At 32.9% G+C, this 22,756-nt stretch overlaps 2 protein-coding genes across 4 annotated transcripts in view; one reads left to right on the top strand and one right to left on the bottom strand.

Moving 5' to 3' along the window:
• LOC148606842 (uncharacterized) overlaps positions 1-9,020 on the bottom strand; it is a 14,295-nt gene extending 5,275 nt beyond the window's left edge. The window contains exon 1 of one of the 2 annotated variants that reach the window (XM_088544021.1): positions 8,709-9,020. In XM_088544021.1, the coding sequence (XP_088400147.1) occupies positions 8,709-8,901 (193 nt within the window). In that variant the 5' untranslated portion in view covers positions 8,902-9,020. The remainder of the gene's footprint in view (positions 1-8,708) is intronic. The other variant, XM_088544019.1, reaches the window with a different exon arrangement.
• LOC148606841 (exonuclease V-like) lies at positions 4,777-22,756 on the top strand. 2 transcript variants are annotated; one of them, XM_088544018.1, is made up of 3 exons: positions 4,777-4,914; positions 15,920-16,141; positions 21,989-22,756. In XM_088544018.1, the coding sequence occupies exons 2-3, from the start codon at positions 16,051-16,053 to the stop codon at positions 22,747-22,749; spliced, it is 852 nt and encodes a 283-aa protein (XP_088400144.1). In that variant the 5' UTR covers positions 4,777-4,914; positions 15,920-16,050; the 3' UTR covers positions 22,750-22,756. The 2 variants fall into 2 exon arrangements, with proteins under 2 accessions (XP_088400144.1, XP_088400143.1); XM_088544017.1 differs by lacking the exon at positions 4,777-4,914 and adding an exon at positions 9,224-9,341.

The following is a 22,756-nucleotide window of genomic DNA, read 5'->3' as shown; positions in this document are numbered from 1 at the left end:
AAGTCAGCTTTCAGATAGTTAAAATGTAACACATACTGAGGACTCATACAGTGCTATTCTTAAACTAATGTTGTATGAGATTAAAAAAAACAAATGTAGCCAACTAGCTATTACTGCCAATTTTCTTAGATGACTTGACCAAATTTTCCTAAATATATGTAAAAAAATGCTTAGTCAAATGTCAGCAATGTAGAAACTTATTCATATCTAATTGTAGGGGCAGTTGGATACATCCAGACATTTTTCATCCTAAGATTAAAATTAGTCTTTAGTAGTAGTGTAAATTGACCTCAGATGCCAAAAAAAGAAAAAGAAAAAAATTGGCATTTCAGAGTGAGTGCAAAACATATAGTTCCTTCAGAACCCTCAACATTAAGCTTATCTAAATTTACCATCTTACTAATTCATAAGATTTAAATCATCAATTGTAAGAAGATTTAACCTAGTCTATCAAGTTAACTTTAGTAAGGCCATATATTTCAGACTGTGTTTTGTTGTGTAAAATTGTGTCAAGTCATACAAATTATGTTAAGACAATTGTGTATGATAAAGCAGAAACTTAAGGGAAGATATTACCCTATAGACCTATGGAACATCTTTGTGCATACATGTACATGTACCTCCAAAAATGATACCCCTTGTGTACATACATCTATATTATGTGCTTTCTAGTACATTTGTACATGCTAAATGTATTTTCATTTTAATTCTGACCTTATGTTACATGTATATGACCAATAACAATTTCAAATCATAAGTTTGAATAAATAAGGTAAACACACAAGCACAATCTCAATAAAATTCACTGCAAGATACTTTCATTTACTTGTGTAAGGTTTTGCTCCTAATAAGTGCCCTCTCTTGAAATAACATTTCAAAGAAGTCTAAATTCATACACATCATGTACATTAATATTTCATACAGAAGCTACAGATAATGGCATGTATGATGAAAAATATATTTTTCAAACTTCTTAACTGAACTTCATGTAGTAAACATATTAAAACAAAAATATGTTTTTGAAATACAGTCTCAAAATTATTATATCCAATAAGTGGTCTAATATAAAATCAATTGTTATACATATAATACATGTACATTTGCACCAGTGATAATATCATGTTTAAGTTTATGGTTTATAGTATATGAAAACCGATAAAGACATTTTACTTAGTAATCAAAGGAACCAAGATTCTAACAGAAATCAAAAGAATGTAATCCAGGGACATTTGTACATGTACTGTACATAAAAAAATCTGAAATTGTTATACTTACAACAATAAATATGAAAATTCTTACAAGAGACTGTTTTGAATATATCCACAATGAACAGAAGCAAAATATGTGGGGTGGTCCTAGTCCTTGTCAAAATATTTGCTTCTAATAATTAATCCTAGTGAACAGCAACCCCCCTCATAAGATCAAATGTCACATATTTAAAGAATAGACTTATATCTAATTTCTCTCTCACAAGGGAAAGTTCCAGGTCAAAAGAGTTACAAAAGGGCTTAGAACTTTAATATTCAGATAAATCATTTGGGGTAGCTCAAATTACACACCAATAGATCTCCACCAAGAAATCACCATACTCAATATATTTGAAACATTGTAAAAAGAGAAACTGTTTGTTATCTTGACGAAAGTCATTCTGAATATTTGTTTAGTATTTTATTCCCTATCAACATAAACAGAAATACATGTGTTTATCAAAAGAATGTATCAAAGGAACATATCAAATAGGCAAACTGATTTAAATCACTTTCAATATTTTTAATATTATTCATCAAACTTGTTCGTATTTAAATCATTCCTGAAGTTATAGGACTAAAGTTTGAACAAACAGAACTTTATAAACACTTTACAAAGATCAAGCCTTAAATAATATTATAAAATTCAAGACTTAAAAACCCAACTTGTCTTTCAAGGACAATAAATTGAACAAAGAGTTGTCAAAACAATTTGTAGGACTTACCATGCAGATCATTTCAGCAACTGAGAGTTTCTTTATATCTATTATAGTTTTCAAGATATTGGCTAGAAACTGTAAATAAATTTTTGCACCTTACAAGAACAACAACTCTTACTAGGAGTCACCTGACAACTTGATCCCTTGGAGACTATTGTAGACTTTATAATAAGGATCATTTCAGCAATTGAAAGAATTGGCTAAATCTAACTGTTTTGGACTCCAAAATTTGGAGATATAATAAGCGAAAAACTACTGTCTGACCCCTAAATTCTATTTTTAGTAACAGCAGCCATGTTTTTGATGGATCAAAAATTTCCAAATCAGTTCTATGCAGGATACCCAAAGGAACATTCATACCAAGTTTGGTTTCATTTAGTCAAGTAGTGTCAGAGGAGAAAAGTTTTGAAAAATTGTTAATTGCGATGAGGACACACACCAAGTGAAGGCAATAGCTCACATGGCCTTTGGCCAAGTGATCTAAAAATAATTGGACTTGAAATCATTTTATAATTAACAAAAAATCAACTTCACAGGTATTTTGAAAAAAAAATTTGAAGCTTCCACTTTACTATTCTACTTCTATGTATTCATTATTCATTTTATATGTTTCTTAGTTGTTTTGTTTTTCAAGTATGTAAAGATATTTACTTAATATTTCATTGAAATAACTTTGATTTTGCGTAAAAATGTAATTAATAAAGGCTTTTTTTTTCTGTATGTTATCTGCCCCTAAGGCTATAACATTTCAAGAGGGCAATATCTGCCCTCTCATGAGCTTTACTGACGTCACTCCCACACAACTATTCAAAAAAGTAATCCTGTTTATCTGCGACATCACAGATGATATGACAACACATTGTCAATTGAACTTGCCGATCACAGCAGTAGCATGGGTTAAAATACCAGGCAGCAAGAACAATAAAAAAACGATCAGGTAATTGCTGATAAACAATCATCTGCTGTCATATTGGAGAGCTACATTGCTCTTGTAACAAGTCAAATGCAACAAAAACATACAGAATCAACAGAATAGACCACACACTTTAAAAAGAAAAATCATGGTAAATAATTCATTACTGATATAAAAATGTGATAAACAGATTAATATATGGCCTATTTAATAATGCTCTTGTTATCAGCCGTATGGGGATGATGTCTCAGGTTGATAACAAGGGTAACATTAAAAAGGCCATGTATTTTGTTTTTTTGATCAGTTAGAGTTACCTTTCTTTGTCTAGATGTATATATATATATATATATATATTTATTTATTTATTTATTTATTTGAATTTCAGAATTTGTATCCGTGTTTATTTATGTGTTGTACTAATGAATTAATATTTCAGAACATATTCCTTTTGTGTATTGGAATTTTGACTACTGTAATGTAATATCATTTTCAAATAGGTACATTGTATGTGTAGTAATACATTTTAAGTCAGGAGTAAAATTCTAGGGTAGTTATTTTTACTGGTATTTTTTAGAGTATATGCAGAGTTTTAGTTAGATATTTTTAGAGACCAATTCACAATCTAAGAAGGACTTAAGTAAAACCAAGATTTCTGTCCAAAAGATCATGTTAAACAAAGAGGATCACTTGATCAGAATCAATTTGGACTACACATCACAGTCAATATAGTGGAATTTAAAACAAACATACACTACTGATTTAATTAACAATTAATTTGCCCATCATGAACATCATGATCTAATTATAACATTGTTATATCATTTTTAAGAAGCTGTTAACTCTTCTATATTTTATCAAATCTAATTGAAGCTGTCATGGCTCTATTAGACTTTTACTTTTTACATTGTTGAAAAAAGGTCTCTTTTGCAGGAATCTCCCACAGAAATTGGGAGGGTTAATGTGTATGTCATTATCTCAATAATAACAATTATTATGCAGTGAAAACAAATTCCTATGGGTTGGTACATGTACACATCATTTAAGAGAAAAGAGTTTTAAATTTAAGATTCAGTGGAAACAATTTGGTGGAGACTGGTAGGTAATTGATTTTCCAGGTTTTCCTATAAACATGATTTACACGCTGATGTGTGACTAGCTAATATTGTGACAAATTATGCAGTTAAATGTGGTTGCATTAAAAAGCATCCCTTTAGTACCATGATGGTAAGTTTAACAGATTTGATTGGTTGATTTTGGTCAAACATCCTATGGCATATATTTCATGCATTTCAGAACAAGTACGATTGACCAATTGAACAAACCTTGCTTTGTACTAGTCCAATTAGTTGAGCCTGATCTCCATTGTGCTAGCACACAGAAGCAACAGCCTGCAGGTAGGCATGCCACCCACTCAGAAACAATATTTTGACTGCAAGCCAACCAGTCCTTTAAATACAATGTACTACGCAGAGAGACAGTAACTACCAATTTAAAGTCTATAGTGAGTTGAGGAGGAAATCCCCATAATAGTACTCTATTGATACATGTTCAACCTTTAAAAAAACAAAGATTTCACTCTGACAGAAAGTGAATAAAATGCTGGAATTTGAAGACCACTCATGCAAAGAGCTAGAGCAGTAGATATCAAAGTTCTGATAATCAAGATGCATGTACCAGAATTTCAGCCAGAATGAAGTTCATCAGCTGTTTCTTATAACTTAGAAAACAAACTAAATGATTCTTAACCTTTGAAATTTTTAACTACTTTTCTTCATTTCAAAAATGCAAAAGCTGTAAATTTGACTTCTTAGCTTATGACCTCATCCTTTTCACATGTCTAACAGTTTTTTACCTGTCCCATAGAGAGGGAAGAATTCATAACATTAATCTACAGGAAGTAAACCTTCATGTCTTTGAGAGTCTGATTTCAGTCTAACAGGAAGTGAAAACCTGTCATATTTGTCGAGTCACCAGTGCAAATGGCTATCAGCTAAAGTTCTGGTACAGTACAAATGTACATGTACATGTACAAAAAGTAAGTCATAACATTATTGAAGTCACAGTCAGTGTCCATTTCAAACTCCTTTTTTTTTCAAAGAAAAAAGTGTTCTATCTTCTAGTTATTTTTCCACATTTTACTACTTATCATTTTGTCTTCTTACATGTTACATGAAGTGGTAGAGAAGGTCAAAAAATGGTATAATAAATATTAAGGATCTGTTACACAAATGTATATACATTAAACATATGTAGTCAGTTCTGCAAAACTCCAAACTCAATAACATTATTAAACAATGTGTACATGTACATGTACATACATGTATGTATGGTAAATTATGGTTACCATATTTGGTCACTTTAGTAAAAAAGGAAAACCTCAGTATTAAATTATGTTTTTTATCATACCAAGCATTGCATGCAAAACTAACGATAGACGTTCAGCCAAACTGGAATAGGTAACAGACAGGCATGCAGAAATGGGTCAGGAAATTTAAGAGAAATAGCCTTTAAATTAATTTAAAACTGGGATTAAATATGTTTTATTATGGTAGGGTCTAAAATGTGTAACCTGTACCCATACCAACTTTTCCCTGTACCCAAATAATGTTTTGCTAAAATATTCATTATTAAGGAATGTTAAGGTCTGAAAATTGCATGAGATGTGCATAAGTATGTTTCAATCCATTCATAGTAAAGAAAATGTTGTATGTATTTCTATTATTTCTTGTTTGATTGGTTTTCTGATTTCAAAAGGCTTTAAATGTGTAACAGGAAATTATTCTACCAAACTAATAATTGACTATTTCTCACTATCCTGTCAGAAATTTATGTCTTTTTTCTGAAAACATTTAGAGGTTGAAACATTAGACTTTGGATAAAGTTATTAAAGATTTAACAGTAATTTTGTTTTAAAAAGAAGTGTTGGAGTTTAAAATCTGTACAATACATTGTACCTAGCATCAATCCCCGTACCAGCAAAGAATGGAGACAATCTTATCCAGGATGAAAAATAGAATTGTATAAACAGTCTTTTGCAACTTTAATTGGTCATCCACAAGAATGATTATATAGAAATGTTTTAATGTCAAATATGCATTGAAATTGGGTACAGGAATTTCGGGTTACACACTTTAGACCTTTTGAAAACAGAAAATTGAATAAAAATAAAATTTTGGGAAAAAACATTTTCAATTTTCAACTGCGCCGTGCAGGTCCGGGTGTTAAAAGAATAGGCCTGCAGCAGCGCTAAGCTTGTCGTAAAAGGCGACTAAATAGTGCTCAGAACCCTAGCCGGGGCTAGGATGATCTGCCCACAGAGCAACTGGGATGTGAGCCCCAGGTGGTGTAATGGGGTACCCCTGGTGTGTTACATGCTGGGGTTGTCAGGCTATAATACGGAAAACCTGACCGCAAACCATAGTGGTGCACCGTGTTGGGAAAGATGCCACATTCCTTGCACGATAAAGAACCCTACTGTGCCTGTGGTATTTTTCCGGAGGAGGCTAAATTGCCCGACCCTGCCCACCTCTCCCTATTTCCAGTGGCAATCAAAATTTGTCGACCCTATTGTCCTTGTGTCCCATCCTTTTTTCATTTCATCATTTCATGTTCATTTTATCATCAATTTCATATTCATCTTCTGTATATAGCTGACATATTGCTGCTCGGACATTAAACCCCAACAAAAAAAACCTCAATTTTCTACTGGAAATATCAAGTAATAATGAAGAAATTGGCAAAAAAGTATTCAGGTAACAGGAAAAGTTGGTATCGTGCATTCATCTGTTCTTTATAGTTATTTATAGCGCATATTGATATAAAATGCGAAATCACATGTGTCGTCTATTCACAAGGAGTTTACCTACTGAACACTTCATCGCTTCTATCGGGTTTTGATAACGGCATGTTGTGTATAAAGGTACATATATGTATGTATATATCAATAACATTTAGTGCCTATTTCTTTTAAGTTTCTCTTAAATGCAAAAAAAAATCATTCTTAAAGCACCCACCTCTCCCTACACACATCTTGAATGTAAACAATTTTTTACTGAAAGTGGTAGCATGGCTATATCAGTAAAAAAAATGTACTGGTTGTATCTTATTATTTCTTAAAAAACGTCACGACATTATCAATGTTTTAAGAGATACATTGTATATAATAGCAATAATATGAAAAGCCTATTTCTTTTTTGTGAAGAATAATACAAATAATAACCTTGTATATCTTTACTCCTATCCTTGGAACACCATATCACAGCAAATTAAAAGATATAAATGTGATTAAAATTTTAAACCATATCATATGGAAGTAATATATGGACTCTGAAAATATTAAATATCAATGAAAAATACATTGAATTATTTTTTTTTTATTTTCACTTTCCAATCACTGTATGTCTCTCATGCCCTCCATACAGAAAGTCATATCCCTATCAAGAACTGATGACATAGTACCCATTAAGTCATTAATACATGTACGTCTCCATACGAATATGTGTTTTTCTCACGATGTAAACATGCGATCTCGCCAATCTTCTGGGAAAATAAAAACAAACATCAGTTCATATAATGACTTGAAAATTGTAACTATTTAGTTCAACAAACAGGTAAAAAACAGTGTTATACTATCAAGAACTGATGACACCAGAATATGGGTAAGAGTTACACATTTTAAACACTACCTTTTATTAGTCCAGGTTTAAAATCAAAACACACAATTGAACAACCATGAAAAACAAAAGGCTCCCAGAAGCCTGAATCTCTCACCTGGTTGAATTTTACTTTTCAAAGGCAATTAATTTAACAAGAAGTTGTCCAAAAATTTTGAATCAAGATGACTTTGGTAGGACTTATGATAAGGATCATTACAGCAGTTGAAAGTTTCTTTCTACCTACAAAATGTATCAAAAACACCTTTTATCATCTTTCAAGAACAATAAAGTCTGTAAGTCTTGTTCTAGTTTCATTTTCCTTACCAAAATTTCTGATGTAGAACGTATTGAAATCCGAAGACCGGTCTGCATTTTATTGTTTACTTCCAGGATCTCAAAACGCTGTATTACAATGCAAAATCTTCTATTTTATGCTTTTCTTAACCTTTTTATCATGTGGAAATAGATATTTGTCATTTTTATTGGTATTTTTACACGAAAATATTTTTTGCTTTTATATACTGAATCCAAAGCCCTGAAAATGACAAATCACTATGCATTTGAATGGTAAACTAGGACCCATTCTTGTGAAACCACGTAGTCACATGATGAGACTTACAAACCCTATAAATCTTACAACGAGTCGTCTGACAACTTTTATCCCTGAAGACTTTTGTAGGCCTTATAATAAGGATCAATACTACTATTGAAAGAATTTGACTAAACCTAACGGTTTTGGAGAGATATGCCCTATGTTCTATTTTTAGTAATGGTGGCCATGTTTTTGATGGATCTAAAATCCCATATCAGTTCTATGCAGGATACCCTAAAACACATTCATACCAAGTTTAATTCCAATCGGTCAAGTAGTGTCAGAGGAGAAGAGTTTTGAAAAATTGTTAATGATGGGCGACGACAATGGACGCCAAGTGATAGCTTGCCTTGCCTTCGGCTAGGTGAGCTAATAAAGTATTTACAGTGTTTACACTGGATTTTTTTTTAAAAGGACAAACATTTACCTATCCTTTCTTGACCTTTTTTTTCTGAATTTTCAAATGGGAATGCCTGGGAATAATGGGATGCTTCGTTGTAGGCTGTGTCTGACTCATTTTTCTTCAATTTTGGAATCACCATAAACTGACTAAAGAGAAATTAAACAATTGATGGCTGTTACCTGTTTGATCTAAAGCACGAACTCCTTCAATTTCTAGTGTATCAGGGCTAGGGTCACTGTCTTTGGCATCACCTTTCGACGCTGATTTCCGTTGTTTCTTTTTCTTGTTTTTATTATTCAATTTTGCCATTGCCTTATCGTTTACAATAGACAATTTCCTTGGTCTTTTCTTAGCATTTGTGTTAATGTCCATACTGCAATAAAGTCCATATAATTCCTGAATTAACGACTTTGTTCATCATTTTCTATCCCTTTCTTCCATTGCTGTCTACAGGACCGAGCACCTGCCAAAATAAACTTTGCCTCCGCGTAAAAGCGATAAAATAGAACCATGTTTTACATGTTGTAATCGTTGTAGTCTCACGATATCTAATGTAATAGCCCTTGATTGTTCGGATTCGTTAAAAGTGAGAAATTGTTCTTTGGACAGAATTATATAGGTGATTTTATTCTACAAAGAACAAACAGGAAAAAGTAGCGTACCAATATATGTTTCTAGGTACTATTTCTAATTGGTCGCTTGTAATTCTACTTCCAGGATAAACAAAATTGAAAAATGACGTGTTCCTGATTCGAATTCTTTAGATTTTGACGATGACGACGATGACATTCTTTATAATACAGAATCAGTCGGTACATGTCTATTTTACATTACAAATTCAAATTAATTACCTGTATAAAATCCAACAAAATCCAGTATTAAACTGGATGTGGTTCGAAGACTAAGTTGGTACATATACTTATTGACATAGTTTTACTTTTAGCCAGAGTGAATATTAGCAGTGTTTTAGAATTTTTCAGAAATTGAAGTTTCCTCGGGAAAAATCCATATAAATCAATTTTTCCACAGTCAATGATTGCTTTCCTAACAAAACAAATCCTTACAGTATATGAAGTTTTCAACTTGCCACGGGAAGGTGTAACTAAGTATCTAACTTTCCCTGACCCAAATTTCACTTGCCCCAGGTAATGGGAAATAGGAATCCTAGAACACTGATTAGTGTAACATATAGACAAGGATTTATATATATATTTAACTTCTTGATGGAGTTCATGTTCATGCACAAATACTAAAAATATGCATTGTTTTTCAAAAACTTATTGTTCTAGCAATTAATATGGAGTAGGCATTGCCTATATCAGCAAGCATCGTGAGCTTTACCGTACTTGTATCATCTGTGCTAATCCAAATAATATACATGTATGTGCCATATTGGGTGGTTAACTTTTATTTTGCTTGGTTGTCTCCCTTTGAGGCATGAATGTCAGATTTAAAAAATGCCTTAGCAAATGTCATTATTAACTGGACTATATTTCTGTGAGACTCACAAGAATAGTCAAAATCATGTGATACTTTCATTGTGTACATTATCGCCAATTTGAGCTGCATGATAACAACCAATAGACATTATTCAATATTTGGTAATGTGGTATTGTTCTGGAATTATACTCGTATAACAAAACTTTTGTCAGAAACATTGTTGGCCTTCCAAAAAGATCATGATCAATACTTATTTTCTGTTTGTGGAATGCAAAGCATTATTTGGCTTCAGAAATTGATCTTTGAACTGCTTAAAATTTCCTGCACAAAATTCTACCTTGCTTTTCATTGAGTGACCTGCCATTTTACTTCAAATAATCTTTAACAGAAGTGGGAAAAGTATGAATCAATGAGTTTTTTTTTCCAAATTTGGAATATTGTCTATATTTGAAAATAACGATTTAAATTTTGATCAAATTTAAGTTTCAAATTTATTATAAATAATGTATTTATGGATTGTATTTGTTTATTTCATTTATTAGAAAATTTAAAAAGGTGAAAATGTTAATTTTTAAGCGGTACATGCTAACCAGAGATGTGTCAAATGTCCATTCATTGACTTATGTACCATAGAACTTTTGTACCTTAAAGGTGTCCTTCCAAAGGAAGCAGTCATAAATATATGTTTTAAAATGTTGTAGACCAGCATGAAAATAGGAAATATTGTTGTTTGAAGTCAGCATTTAATGACATGTTTGTCAAAAGTCTTTTTTTAATTACAAATCTTGTTAGAAATCAAGTCTTGTCTCAGTCTCTTGTCTCCAGCCATGTGATAAAATATTATTTCGATGTCTAGCTGATCCTTGTAGGTCTCAGTATTGTCTTAATATTCCCTTAGACTTCTATAGTGAAGTGTATATTTTTAGGATTTTAAAAAAAATTGTAAATTGATTCAATAAAACTTTCACTTATGTAGCATTTCTAAGGACATGTGAAAAAATAATTTCCTGCAAGTCCAAGAAGATTGGACAGAAAAATAGTCTTAAACTATAAATAGCCATTTTCTCTACTTTTACTTCCGTTTTGCACTCATCAAACCAACCTTGTCAGTGGAACATTTTTATGATGTAATGTAAAACGTCATCTTATAGGGTGATGTTTGCTCTATTTTATAAGTCATAATTCATATCTTTTGACAAACATTAGTTTGTAAAGAAGCAAAAAGAAAATCACTATTTTTTTATACCCTCTATGTTTTGACGGACACCCACTAAGGGATATGCAACATGATACCAGTACCTTTATAGTAAGAACAGGTCTATGCTGTCTCACAGTAGTTAATTGTTTTCTAAACTAGGCTTCTGGAAAGTGGATTTTTATTTTGTCTAAAGTTATTACAACATCTAATCTTTCACAGCATTAAACTTACTTTCTAATGCAGTATCTTTACACTCAGTAGTATTTACATGTATGTGCTTAAAAAATATGTTCCCATTGTATCATTGTATTGAAAAGAATATTCTCTTAAAGTTATTTCTATCAAAAATCTTGCAATTGCAATTTTTAGGAATGCACTTCAATAACTTTAATGGATCATGATAACTTTTTAATCTGCATTTCATCTTCATTTGACTTGACAGCAATTTTAAGAACATTTTGAGTTTGTCCCTAATTTTCTTGTACTTAGGAGAAATGGATAAATAATTGTTTTCAAAGTTCAGACTTGGCCTTTTGCAAAGTTAACACTTGGCCCTTTATTTAAGCACAACAAATACTGAAATTATACATTGTTCCATGTTCTTGTCTTGCAGTACCTAGATACAATAGGACCCTTGATTTCCCAAATTGAACAGAAAATACCACTATTTCATGTCCCTAAATGGCCAAAGGATATCCTGGTTTATCACTGTACCTCACCTCCTGGTTTATCATTGTAACTCATCTCTTTGTCAATCATTGCAACCCATCTCCTGGTTTATCATGGTTACCAATCTACTGGTTTTTCACTAACCCACCTACTGGTTCATCATTGTAACCCACCTCCTGGTTTATCATTGTAACCCATCTCCTGGTTCATCACGGTAACCCACTTCCGGGTTTATCATTGTAACCAGCCTCCTGGTTTATCATTTTAACCCACCTCCTGGTTCATCACTGTAACCCATCTTTTGGTTCATCACAGTAACCCACCTCCTGATTTGTTATTGTAACACTGCTTCCTGGTTAATCGTTGTAAGAGTAATCAAGGGAACCAAGGTTATAGCGGTAATCAAAAGAATGTAATCCAGGAACAAAGACCAGACATGGAAAACAGACGTAACACAACAAAGAACATAAAGTAACTAAAATCATACATACAAAGTAACAAAAGCAAATGAGCAACTCGGACTCCACTAAAAACTGGGAGCATGGACCAGGTGCACCGGTAGGGTAAGCATCCTCTGCTTTTCTAGAAACACCTGCCGAGTTGCTCATAGAAAGTCAAGTCCGGGGTAGACAAATGAGGAAAGGAAAACTATGACCCGTTGAATAAATCAGTTTTCATGGTGCTGATGGATACACCATAAGGATCCACGAGTTCATGATGACGACCATAAAACTTCTGTAGTGATGACTTCAATCTTGTAGCAACATAACCCTGTTCCAGAAGCCTATTTGTTAGAGTTCTAGCGCGATACAAAAAGTCTGTGTAGTTTCGGCAAGCTCTGGCATAACGTATGAGTTGTGATATGAACACTCCATAAGCAGGTGCTGAAGGTGCTGTTGCCACAGATGAATGGAAAGTTGACAATTCTGAATGAAAAGTCATCACGTTTGTCGTAAAGTTTGGTCAATAGTTTTCCTTTACCATCGATTTCTAAGTATAGGTCAAGATATGAGGCTGACTTTACAGTGTCTGTAGTATCCTTTATCTCAAGTTCTTTTGGGTAGATGTGATGTATCAAATCCCAGAAATTAGGATTGTTTAAAGATAATACGTCATCTATATAGCAGAAACTGAGATTGAAGGATCTAGCCAAACATATTCTGTCTTTCTGATCAGATCAGCTATAAAGTCAGACTCATAAGAGTGAAGGAATAGGTCAGCAAGTGAAGGAGCACAATTTGTTCCCATTGGAATACCGACCGTTTGTTGAAAAACACGTCCACCACATTGGACAAATATGTTGTCGATTAAAAATTTCAGCATTTTGTAAACATCTTCCTCTGTATATTTGGAAGATGATTTGGAATTATTTCTTACAAAGTATGAGGAATCTCTACCAAGAACTATATATTTGTATCTAGGTGTACCATCTTTTTTGGAAAAAAACAACGATGTATATTGTTTTTAAGTCGGGATTTTAACTGAGTATGGGGAATAGAAGTATACAGTGTTGAAAAATCATAGGTTTTAATGCTATTATATTCAGATAATAGTCTTGAACTGATTGTCTCCAAAAGATCTTTAGAATTTTTCAGGATCCACATTGAACTAATACCACTACGGGAGTAACAAGTGTTGTGGTAGGACTGCAGACCCTCTTTGACAGTTGAGTATAGAAGTTAAAAGTTTTGACAGAGGTTTGGCGGTACATTTTGCAGATCCAGCTATGAAACGTTTATATGGATTCTTGTGGAGTTTAGGAATCCAGTACGTAGACGGTAAATCACAATCATCGTCCTTGGTAGAGAGACCAAAAGAGGATAGCACAGATTTATGGTTTTCCACAATCTCTTCTTTGGAGAAAGTGGTAGCAGTATAGGTCTTATCACTGCTATTATTTTCTACGTCTACCTCTGATAAAAAACATTGGATATAAAATGGTTTGCAGACAAAAACAATGTTGTTTTGGGCTTTGTCTGCTGGGACGACAACATATTTGTCATGTATAGTAGACAATGTTTTTGCTACATCAGGGTCTTTCATATCACAACTTCGACGTTATGCCAGAGCTTGCTGTAACTACACAAACATTTTGTATCGCGCTAGACTTCTTACAATTAGGCTCCTGGAACAGAGTTATGTTGCTACAAGTTGAAGTCATCACTACAGAAGTTTCGTGGTCGTCATCATGAATTCTTTAATCGTTACGGTGTATCCATTTGTACCATGAAAACTGATTTGTTCCACATGTCATAGTTTTCCTTTCCTCTTTCGTCTATCCGGGACTTGACTTTGTATGAGCAACTCAGTGGGTCTCTCTAGAAAAGCAGAGGACGCTTACCCTACAGGTGCACCCAGTGGACTCCGAGTTGCTCATTTACTTTTGTTACTTTGTTTGCATTATTTTGGTTATTTTATGTTTTTGTTGTGTATGTCTATTTTCCATGTCTGGTCTTTGTCCCTGGATTACATTCTTTTAATTTCCCCTAGAATCTTGGTTCCCTTGGTTGCTCCTTCATAAAATGCACGAGATAGCTGACATAGGACGTAGAACTACTATGATTTATGAGGAACTTAATGATAGAAAAATACCCGAATTTGCCTCAGAAGTAAAGGCATTTAGCCATCACCTTTACCCCAGTCAATATTACTTGTCATCAACTTTACCCAAGTCATTATTACTTCTTTTTGTTTAGTTTTCTTATTTATAACAATGTAGTTGTAGTCTTTTATTAACATTCAAACCCCAAAATATGTTGTACATGAAGTGTAAAGTTTGGTCAATAGTTTTCCTTTACCATCGATTTGTAAACTGCAGCAAACAAGGTCATTTTAGATAACCTTTTATAAAATTTGAAATATTCCGTGAATAAAAGTAAACCATTACCTAAAGTAAAGTAAATTAGAAATAACACAGATTTCTTTTGTCTATTACTTTGATTGGTCATTATAAATTAAGTCATGATTTTGCACAGTTTTTGGATCGATTTAGGATAGAGTTGGCCAAACATAGTATTGGTACTTTCTTAAAGTTAGTTCTTGTTTATGTGGCTAGTATAATAAACTGCAGCTATCTTTAGTAATCTTTTAATACATACACAATGGGTAACTGTAATTTACTTGATAATTTACAAAAGTATCAAACTCTACATCATCAGACTCTAATGAAAACTTATTACCCATCACAGGAATGAATGTATAATTGTTATGGAGGTTCAATACTATTGGTGTGACTGCTATCTCTGTAATGTACATGTACCAACATGAATTGTTTATCATTCTTACTTCCATTTCATTACCTTTGATTTCATTTTATGTTTATCCCCACTCAGTCACTTTGTCCATCCATCAAATTCTCACAAGATAGATTTATTTTAATTTCAAATTTGGTTTGTGGCTTTATATACACTACTTATTTTGATTTGTCCACTCTTCACAGTGGAGATGATGTGAGTGAGGTCACATTGTCTCAACCCAAAAGAATGGAATGACCGTTTCAAAATTTGCTTATTGTTTAAATCCACTTCTTACATGACAAAAAATGATTCATACAGGGCAGATCCAGACACTTTAAAACAGAGAGGCCATTGATACCCTATGGGGAAACACATTTTCACTTGTATCTTTGCTTTTACTAGGCCAATTGTGACAAAATTTTGTAGAAATAATTGAAGGGACAACTTTAATTAACATCTGATAAAATTTTGGTTCCGCTTGATTAAACAAGATGGCTACCAGAGACCATTTAGGCTTTAAATGATCTAATGATACGACCACATGATTTCTAGTTCTCCGGGTGTGGATTTTGGCTCTCTAGAGCCTCTAGTTAAATGGTGGAGACACAGTAGAGTTACAGTGGAACAAAATAGTGAATCCATTGTGAAGAGTGGAGAAATTAAATACACATTGTAAGTTATTTCAGTTGCAGTCTGATATCTTACTGTATGGGAAGGGGTACACTTAGCAGGACAATGCATGTAACTTAATGTTCATTAATAGAACCAATAATTCCAATTTATTTTTCTTTATGCTTTAAGTATTTAGTATATCATACATACATGTATATTTTAATTTGTTTTACAGTTATCTCATCAGACAAGAGACAGTTAGATAATCCATCAGCAGAATGTCATTCCGTTATACCATTACATGAGTTCAGACCTGGATATCTCTGGGTCTCTGATTTGTCACAACAGAGCTGGTGTGAACAGCATATGTATTATAAATTCACTGTACCTGGTAATGTTGAGGATAGTCCAGCAGTTCAGGCCATGACCAAAGGCACAGACTTGCACTTAGCTAGAGGTATGTAAAAGGCATGCTCTTAAGAATCTAGAAATGTATTACCATATAAAATTTAAATTTCTATTTGCAATAACTAATATCATCATTTATGAAGTTCATTAACTCAAGATTATTTTCAACATTTCTCATACTGAGAAGACCTTATAGGAACCTCCTTTGAGACCTGGTTTTCTATGTCATTTTTAAATCCAGATTTATTGTAGTGATTCTTTTTTGTACCACACTGTGAAGCAGTGTAGGGACAAAGTAATGATCTTTGTCCATCATCAAGCTGTCTGCCTCACACTTACTTTGTAGTCACATCTCTTATGAAACCACTTGTTGGATTCCTGGTCATGCCATTTTATAAGTGAAAGGGGGGGGTCATTTTGGAAAAAAAAAAATAAATGTTATAAATTTTGAAGAAATTTTTTTCTCATCCATTAAAAAAATAAATAAAATGTTTCTCCACATTACTTTACAATAGAGATTTTCAAATAAAAATATTGATTTAGATTGCTGCTGAAATATATATAGAAATTTCGCCCTTGCACAATAAAAAATTCTTATCTATTATCAAATCCCAGGCCCCAGTCCTCAGGAAAAAATGTTTGGTTTCCATATATAAATGCTCACACTATACCCAAATTTTTGTTCCATAATATTGATATGAGTTATGGACTATTATTTGTTTTCAACATTTCTCATTCTAAGAAGACCTTATAGTAACCTCCTTTGAAACAGCTGGTCAGAATCTTTCATATTTGGTACTTGCATTGTTATGAGGTTTACATGTGCATACTTTGATTCAACAATTTTTACATAGGACTAACAAATAATGTAATCATATAATGGTATAGAGTTGTTTTCATGATTGGAGTCATAGTCATTTAGTTTCCAGGCAATAACTATAATATTAGTGTATGGATCTCTATCAATTTTAACCACAAAGTGTCATACTCCAGAAGGAAGGCTGGGCTTGATTTTGGGGTTGTGAAATAAGTGACTGTAAGGGCCAGAACCAAGCATTTTCCTCATGTTTGGACAATGATTTGAATAGAAGTGTATGAATATCTTTGGAATTATACCTGAGGTACCATACCACAAAAGGAAGCTTGGAGTTGATTTTAGCTTTGATTTGAACCATTAAGAAATTAGCACCAGAAAAAAAGCACTATCCTGATGTCATGGCCATAACTTGAGAAAAAAGTGTATGGATCTCTGAATTTTATTATAATATTCCATACCTGGAAAAGAAGGCTGGGATCATTGTTTGGAGATAATAGAAAAAGGACCTGATATGATGGAACTCAACAAATGCACCATTGTATAATCTTTATAAAAAAGTCAGTACTTATGGAGATCACCATAAAGAGCCAGAAAGAAGTATTTTCTCCAGTATCTTAATCAAAATTAAGAGTTGTATCAAGTTTGAATGTTGTGCCCATACTTGCTCTGACTGTACAAGGTTTAATTTCTGTGGTTGTTTCCAATGCAGCATGCAGCGAAGCACATTACTGTAGATTGTTATGGATATTTTGCATTTATTATTCAGGCCTGTGTGTCATAAAACTATCATAAACTTAGTTTTCTTTCAAATCTTTCTTTTAAAGGAATTTGATAGGTTGAAAATTGAATTGAGGAAGTATTTGAGGAAAATCTCAATTTGAGATTTTTATGATACCCGGTCCAGGACTTATATAGAACTTACGAAGCGTATCAGGGACATGCAGAAAAAATTTTTTTTTTACCACAGCAAGTTAGCATCTTTTACCAATATCTTATTATCTCGCAATGGCAAGTAACTACATTGCCATGGAGAGTAACGAACTTGCAATTGCAACTTATTATCTCGCCATGGCACGTTGTTATTTCACCATTTGAAGATGTTGTGCGAACTTTTGAAGTCCATACACGTATCTATGATGTTTTGTTGTTTTTTTTTATCTTTAAAGCAAAGTTATTTCTAATCAAATTGATTCTTTTATGGCAGTGGCTATTTAATCCGATCCGGTAAAATAGCCAGGGAGACTATTTTGCCGGATCCTGCAAAATAGTGTCTGAGGCTATTTTGCCGGAACTAATTAAAATATTGATTAATCATGGTATGATGTTATCAAAAATTACTTTTTACGACTTTAAAAGGTATAGCACTTTGAAGTAAAAATCAGACCATCCTATATAAATATGTAAATTAAACTTGTGACGAAGATAATCTAGAAAAGAGCATAAAGTGCAGCTCATGTGTGGATTGGCATTTTTCTTGTGCACCTTGTCAATTTTTAAATAATAGAATTTTTATTTTACTTTAATTTATTTGTAAATTTATAGAAATTTTTATTCCAAATTTTAATGTATTTAGCCATTTTTATGACAGAAAATCAGTAAATTTCTAATGATTAGAATTCCTATTATACTTTGATTTATGTATTATATTTTTATACTTTTCGTTCAAAATTTTATGACTTTTTATAAAATTTCATTCTACATCATATCTCCAGTTTTATAATCTCTTTTATGTTTATAAAGTTTTGTATGTACATGTATGAAATCTTTTTTTTTTTGGTTAAATATTGACGGAAAAATAGCCAAAGCCATTTTGTCAAATCAGGCAAAATAGCTGAATGACATGAAATAAACTATTTTACCGGATCCGAGAGAATAATCTCAGAGTCCCTATATTTGGTGTTCTATTTGAATGTTGTTAAAGACGATCAGATGCAATACAACTTCTTAGAATTTTTTACCTCTCATAAATTTTGGTTACAAACCACGAATTCAACCAATGAGCATTTGGAACGTACGCAAAAATAGTCCTACGCAGAAATTACCCCTGTTCCTCATAGTGCTGTGAAAAAAGTTCTCATCTTATTTAAAAAAACTAAACAGTTTCTGAAAGGAAAAACATTTCTGTGCATTTTATAGGTGCATTTTGCTTCTTGTGATGTGAAGCCTAATCTCCATAATGATTTCTAAATATACCCCTATCTTGTGAAAACACTGGGATTTCCCATGCTATTTATAGACCCTTCACTTCCAGTGACCAGTACTGCACTGCAAGTCTGCTAACCCCACATGCCATTCTGAGGATTGTGAGCTGACATATGTAGGATCGTGCTGATATATAGTCCTCTGCAGGTTAAAGCTAAGGTAAAGTCCAGAGAAGCCATTGAATATTGTGAAATTAGCATAGAAGCCTATGGGAAGTGGAATTAGTGGTTTCTAGCCTAAAGACTCCAGTTTTCGTAGCCCTATAAATAAGACATTATGGTAACATAGTTGTTATAAAATATTATTAGTTCAAAGGAAACATCATTGTCCAAGGCTGGGGCGCATCAAGAATATTAGAAAAAGAGGACTCTGATTAAGACGTTTATAAACAGGGGGTACAATCTACCATTTGCTATTTACTGTCTGTAAGATGTTATTAACTTACTATTCTGCGGCGTAAACATACATGTACAGAACAGTTGCAGTAAGTGGTTTGTGTATTGAATTGATTGGTATTAGAAAGTATCGTTACATCTGTTGTCATATTTTGAACATTTACGGTGTCATAGTTCTAATTTTCGTGCAGCCAATCACGCCAGTCTGCTTCACATAAAGCCACTGTATGTTCACTTCTCGAATTCTGATTTGTTATAATATAAATACTAACAAAAATTAAACTGAATCTGGGATTTATCACTACTGTTAACGCTTCTTCGTTAGCCAAGGGTTACGGTCCTGTCCTACCTTCACGCAATGGGAGGGACAGGACAGTAACTCTTGCTTAGCGAAGATGCTGTAAAAGCTAGGAAACGGAAATAAGCCACTCATAACTTTGAAACTTTTGATCAGTCTTTATGATAGTTAAGGCCGATTTTATTCGAAGTACTCCATTTAATTACAAAACATTTTTGTAACGTTCCTTTTCCTTGTCACATACTACTGTCTAGATGACTTTTAAGTAATGAACTAGTTTCCCTGTATCGTTTAACATCGTTTAAATTCGGAATTACATAATTTATATAAGAACAGATCGACAGGCGCTTAAGGAAAAACAGAGAAAAAGCGTTAAAATTTAATATCCTATCAATGAACCTGGTCCAAATCCCAGTTTTTTTATCAAGTCTGGGTCACCAATTAATACTTTAAATTTGTACCGTGTTATTCTTATGAATTTTTGTGTATTTTTGGTGCTTTGTCTCGGTGACTATGGATATTCTGCTCTTCGTTCCAATTTCCTCAAAACGAACATTGTTAATCCCTTATTTATTGAATAACAGAAAATAAATATGTCAAACTACTATGCATCTGTTTAAAAGTCACTTAAAATATTGATCATATCATAAAATAAGTTACTTCGGATAATGTTCATGCCTTTCTGTTGTACCATCTGTTCGGAAACATAACAAGGTTGTCCGGAAATTGATTTCGTATTTTACAATTTTAGTATTATTGGTAGTTAAAATATGTGAAAATTTGCAACTCATTTGGAAAGTTCATGTTTAAAATTGTGTTTATTTTATTTGTTATTCAATACAGAATATTTAGATATACATAGTACAATTCTTCGGTGTCTTATTATCTCTTAATCATTGAAAATGCACTAAAATACAACCATTTTAGAGACAATTTTGTTCTCCGATTGAATAGTCAACTTTTTAATTGTGTGATCTTTATAAGTTACTTGTTTTCCGCTACCTACAATTAATTATTTCACTTTAATCGCTTATCAAAATGTATTGGGGTCGATTGATCTTTGACCCCTTCTCTAATTAATGCAATATCGCAGAAAACTTTACCGTTTTTCATTTTGATAAGTACAATGTTCAAAAACTACATTGGTTTTTCTTTCCATCATGACATATGTAATAGCCGTATACCCTCTAGGCCTATTAAACTCGAAAACTAAAGCACTTTTTAATACCTGTCCGCAGCACTAAATTTCGACGCAGTCGGTATAGCTTCGCTTTTACTCTTTGACCTTAGGGACGCTCTTCTATGGAAACGCAAGTCACATGATCGCAGTTCTTTTTCCCGATTGGCCAAATACTGATAACTTAGTGGCGTTCGAAAAATTTGTATCGAAAATTTGGAATTGCGTTCGACAAAAACTTTATCGGAACCTTAAAAATTGCGTGACGTGTTATTTTCTTGAAAGAAATGTAGAAATTTAGAAGTAAACAAGAACAAAATTTTACTGCGTCGGCTATCTTTTAGATATCTTTCAAGGTAGTACTTGTTTGTGTGTGTGTGTGTGTGTGTGTGTGTGTGTGTGTGTGTGTGTTTATTGTATTATTACCAGCCCCGCCACAATAGTGAAAAAAATGATCGTGAATTGATTGATAATATATGTCAAGTATTGCTTTTTTATTGCATTTGTGAATGGAGGACGTTAATGATTGTGAACAACTATTTACCGAAAGTGCAGACGACAGGACATTGATCTTTTGCATATGTTGGATTATAATTAAAATGTTGTTGCATACACCATATTTCCCAAATATAGCCATCTTGTAAAACCAAACATTTTCACAAAATTCGCTTAAGGAAGGTTGTATCTCAGCAAGTTTTTTTGCTGCATGTCTCTATTACGTTTCCATAAGTAATAATGTTACATGCAACAGTATCTATAGGCATCGTTAGATCAGACCCCAACTCCACAATACTTGAAAAATTACTTAATTCTGAAAGTCTGAAAAAGTCTTAATTGTTTGTGACGTCCTCAGTTTCAAAGACTTTAATTGAAGTTACCATGGAAGTTAAAATTGTTCTCAGAATTAAGTATTTGTAGAGTTTTGTGGTGCTCAGGCCAGCATTTTTTTTAGAGTTTTGTGGTGCTCAAACTAGCTTCATCTAGTTAACCTTATTCTTTATTTGCAGAATTAGCTGCACATGAAGTCATACCAGTCTCTGTTACATCCAATGAGGATATTTGGGCAATTAAAACTCTCAACCTGTTGGCAGCAATTAATGCTTTTAATGAGGGATTGAAGTTAGCAAGAGAAGTCCCTATATTTGGTGTTCCATTTGACAAGGAGGACACTTTCGTTGTAGGACTGATTGACGAACTTAATTTTGATGCAGAAAATTACACAATAGATTTGCTAGAGTTAAAAACTAGAACATCTAGAAAAGCACTTTCTAACGTTGTGACTAGACAACATAAAATTCAGGTTGTGCTATACAAAAAAATGTTTGATAATTTAGTTAAAGGACTTCTGTCAAAGGAAACAGTGGCTAAGCACTTGAAACTTGACCTTAGCAAGACATTTGGTGAGCAGGTTCAAAAGCACGTACAGGAAAAACATTTGCCAACTAAAATGAACTTGAGTTCCCTTTTAGACCATGTGTTTGAAAGGGCACAATCATTAACCTGTATCAACCAACTTTATGTAGAATATGTGTCTCAGGACACATCAGAAACTTTAAGTCATGTCACTCATCAATATGACGAAAATGAATTCAAAATGTTATTTTTTCACTTTCTAAAATTCTGGAAAGGTGAAAGGTCACCAGTTGGTGTTGACATTGAAGAAGCTTGGAAGTGTCAAAAATGTGACTTTGAAGAAATATGTGAATGGAGGAAGAAAAAATCTGAAGAATATGCAAAGATAAATATTGCAAAAAATAAATTATACTAAAAGGAAA

This window comes from Perna viridis, chromosome 9 (genome assembly GCF_037379345.1).
Source record: "Perna viridis isolate PV_CMFRI_1.1 ecotype Kerala chromosome 9, ASM3737934v1, whole genome shotgun sequence".
Classification (NCBI taxonomy): domain Eukaryota; kingdom Metazoa; phylum Mollusca; class Bivalvia; order Mytilida; family Mytilidae; genus Perna; species Perna viridis.
The sequence above is the reverse complement of the archived record's forward strand: the minus strand, read 5'-3'. Positions and strand labels throughout refer to the sequence as shown.

Excerpts from the sequence above, each read along its gene's own strand:
- LOC148606841 (XM_088544018.1), top strand. The coding sequence starts at position 16,051 with ATGTATTATAAATTCACTGTACCTGGTAATGTTGAGGATAGTCCAGCA. Across the intron at positions 16,142-21,988 it reads AGACTTGCACTTAGCTAGAG|AATTAGCTGCACATGAAGTC; the intron begins GTATGTAAAAGG and ends CTTTATTTGCAG.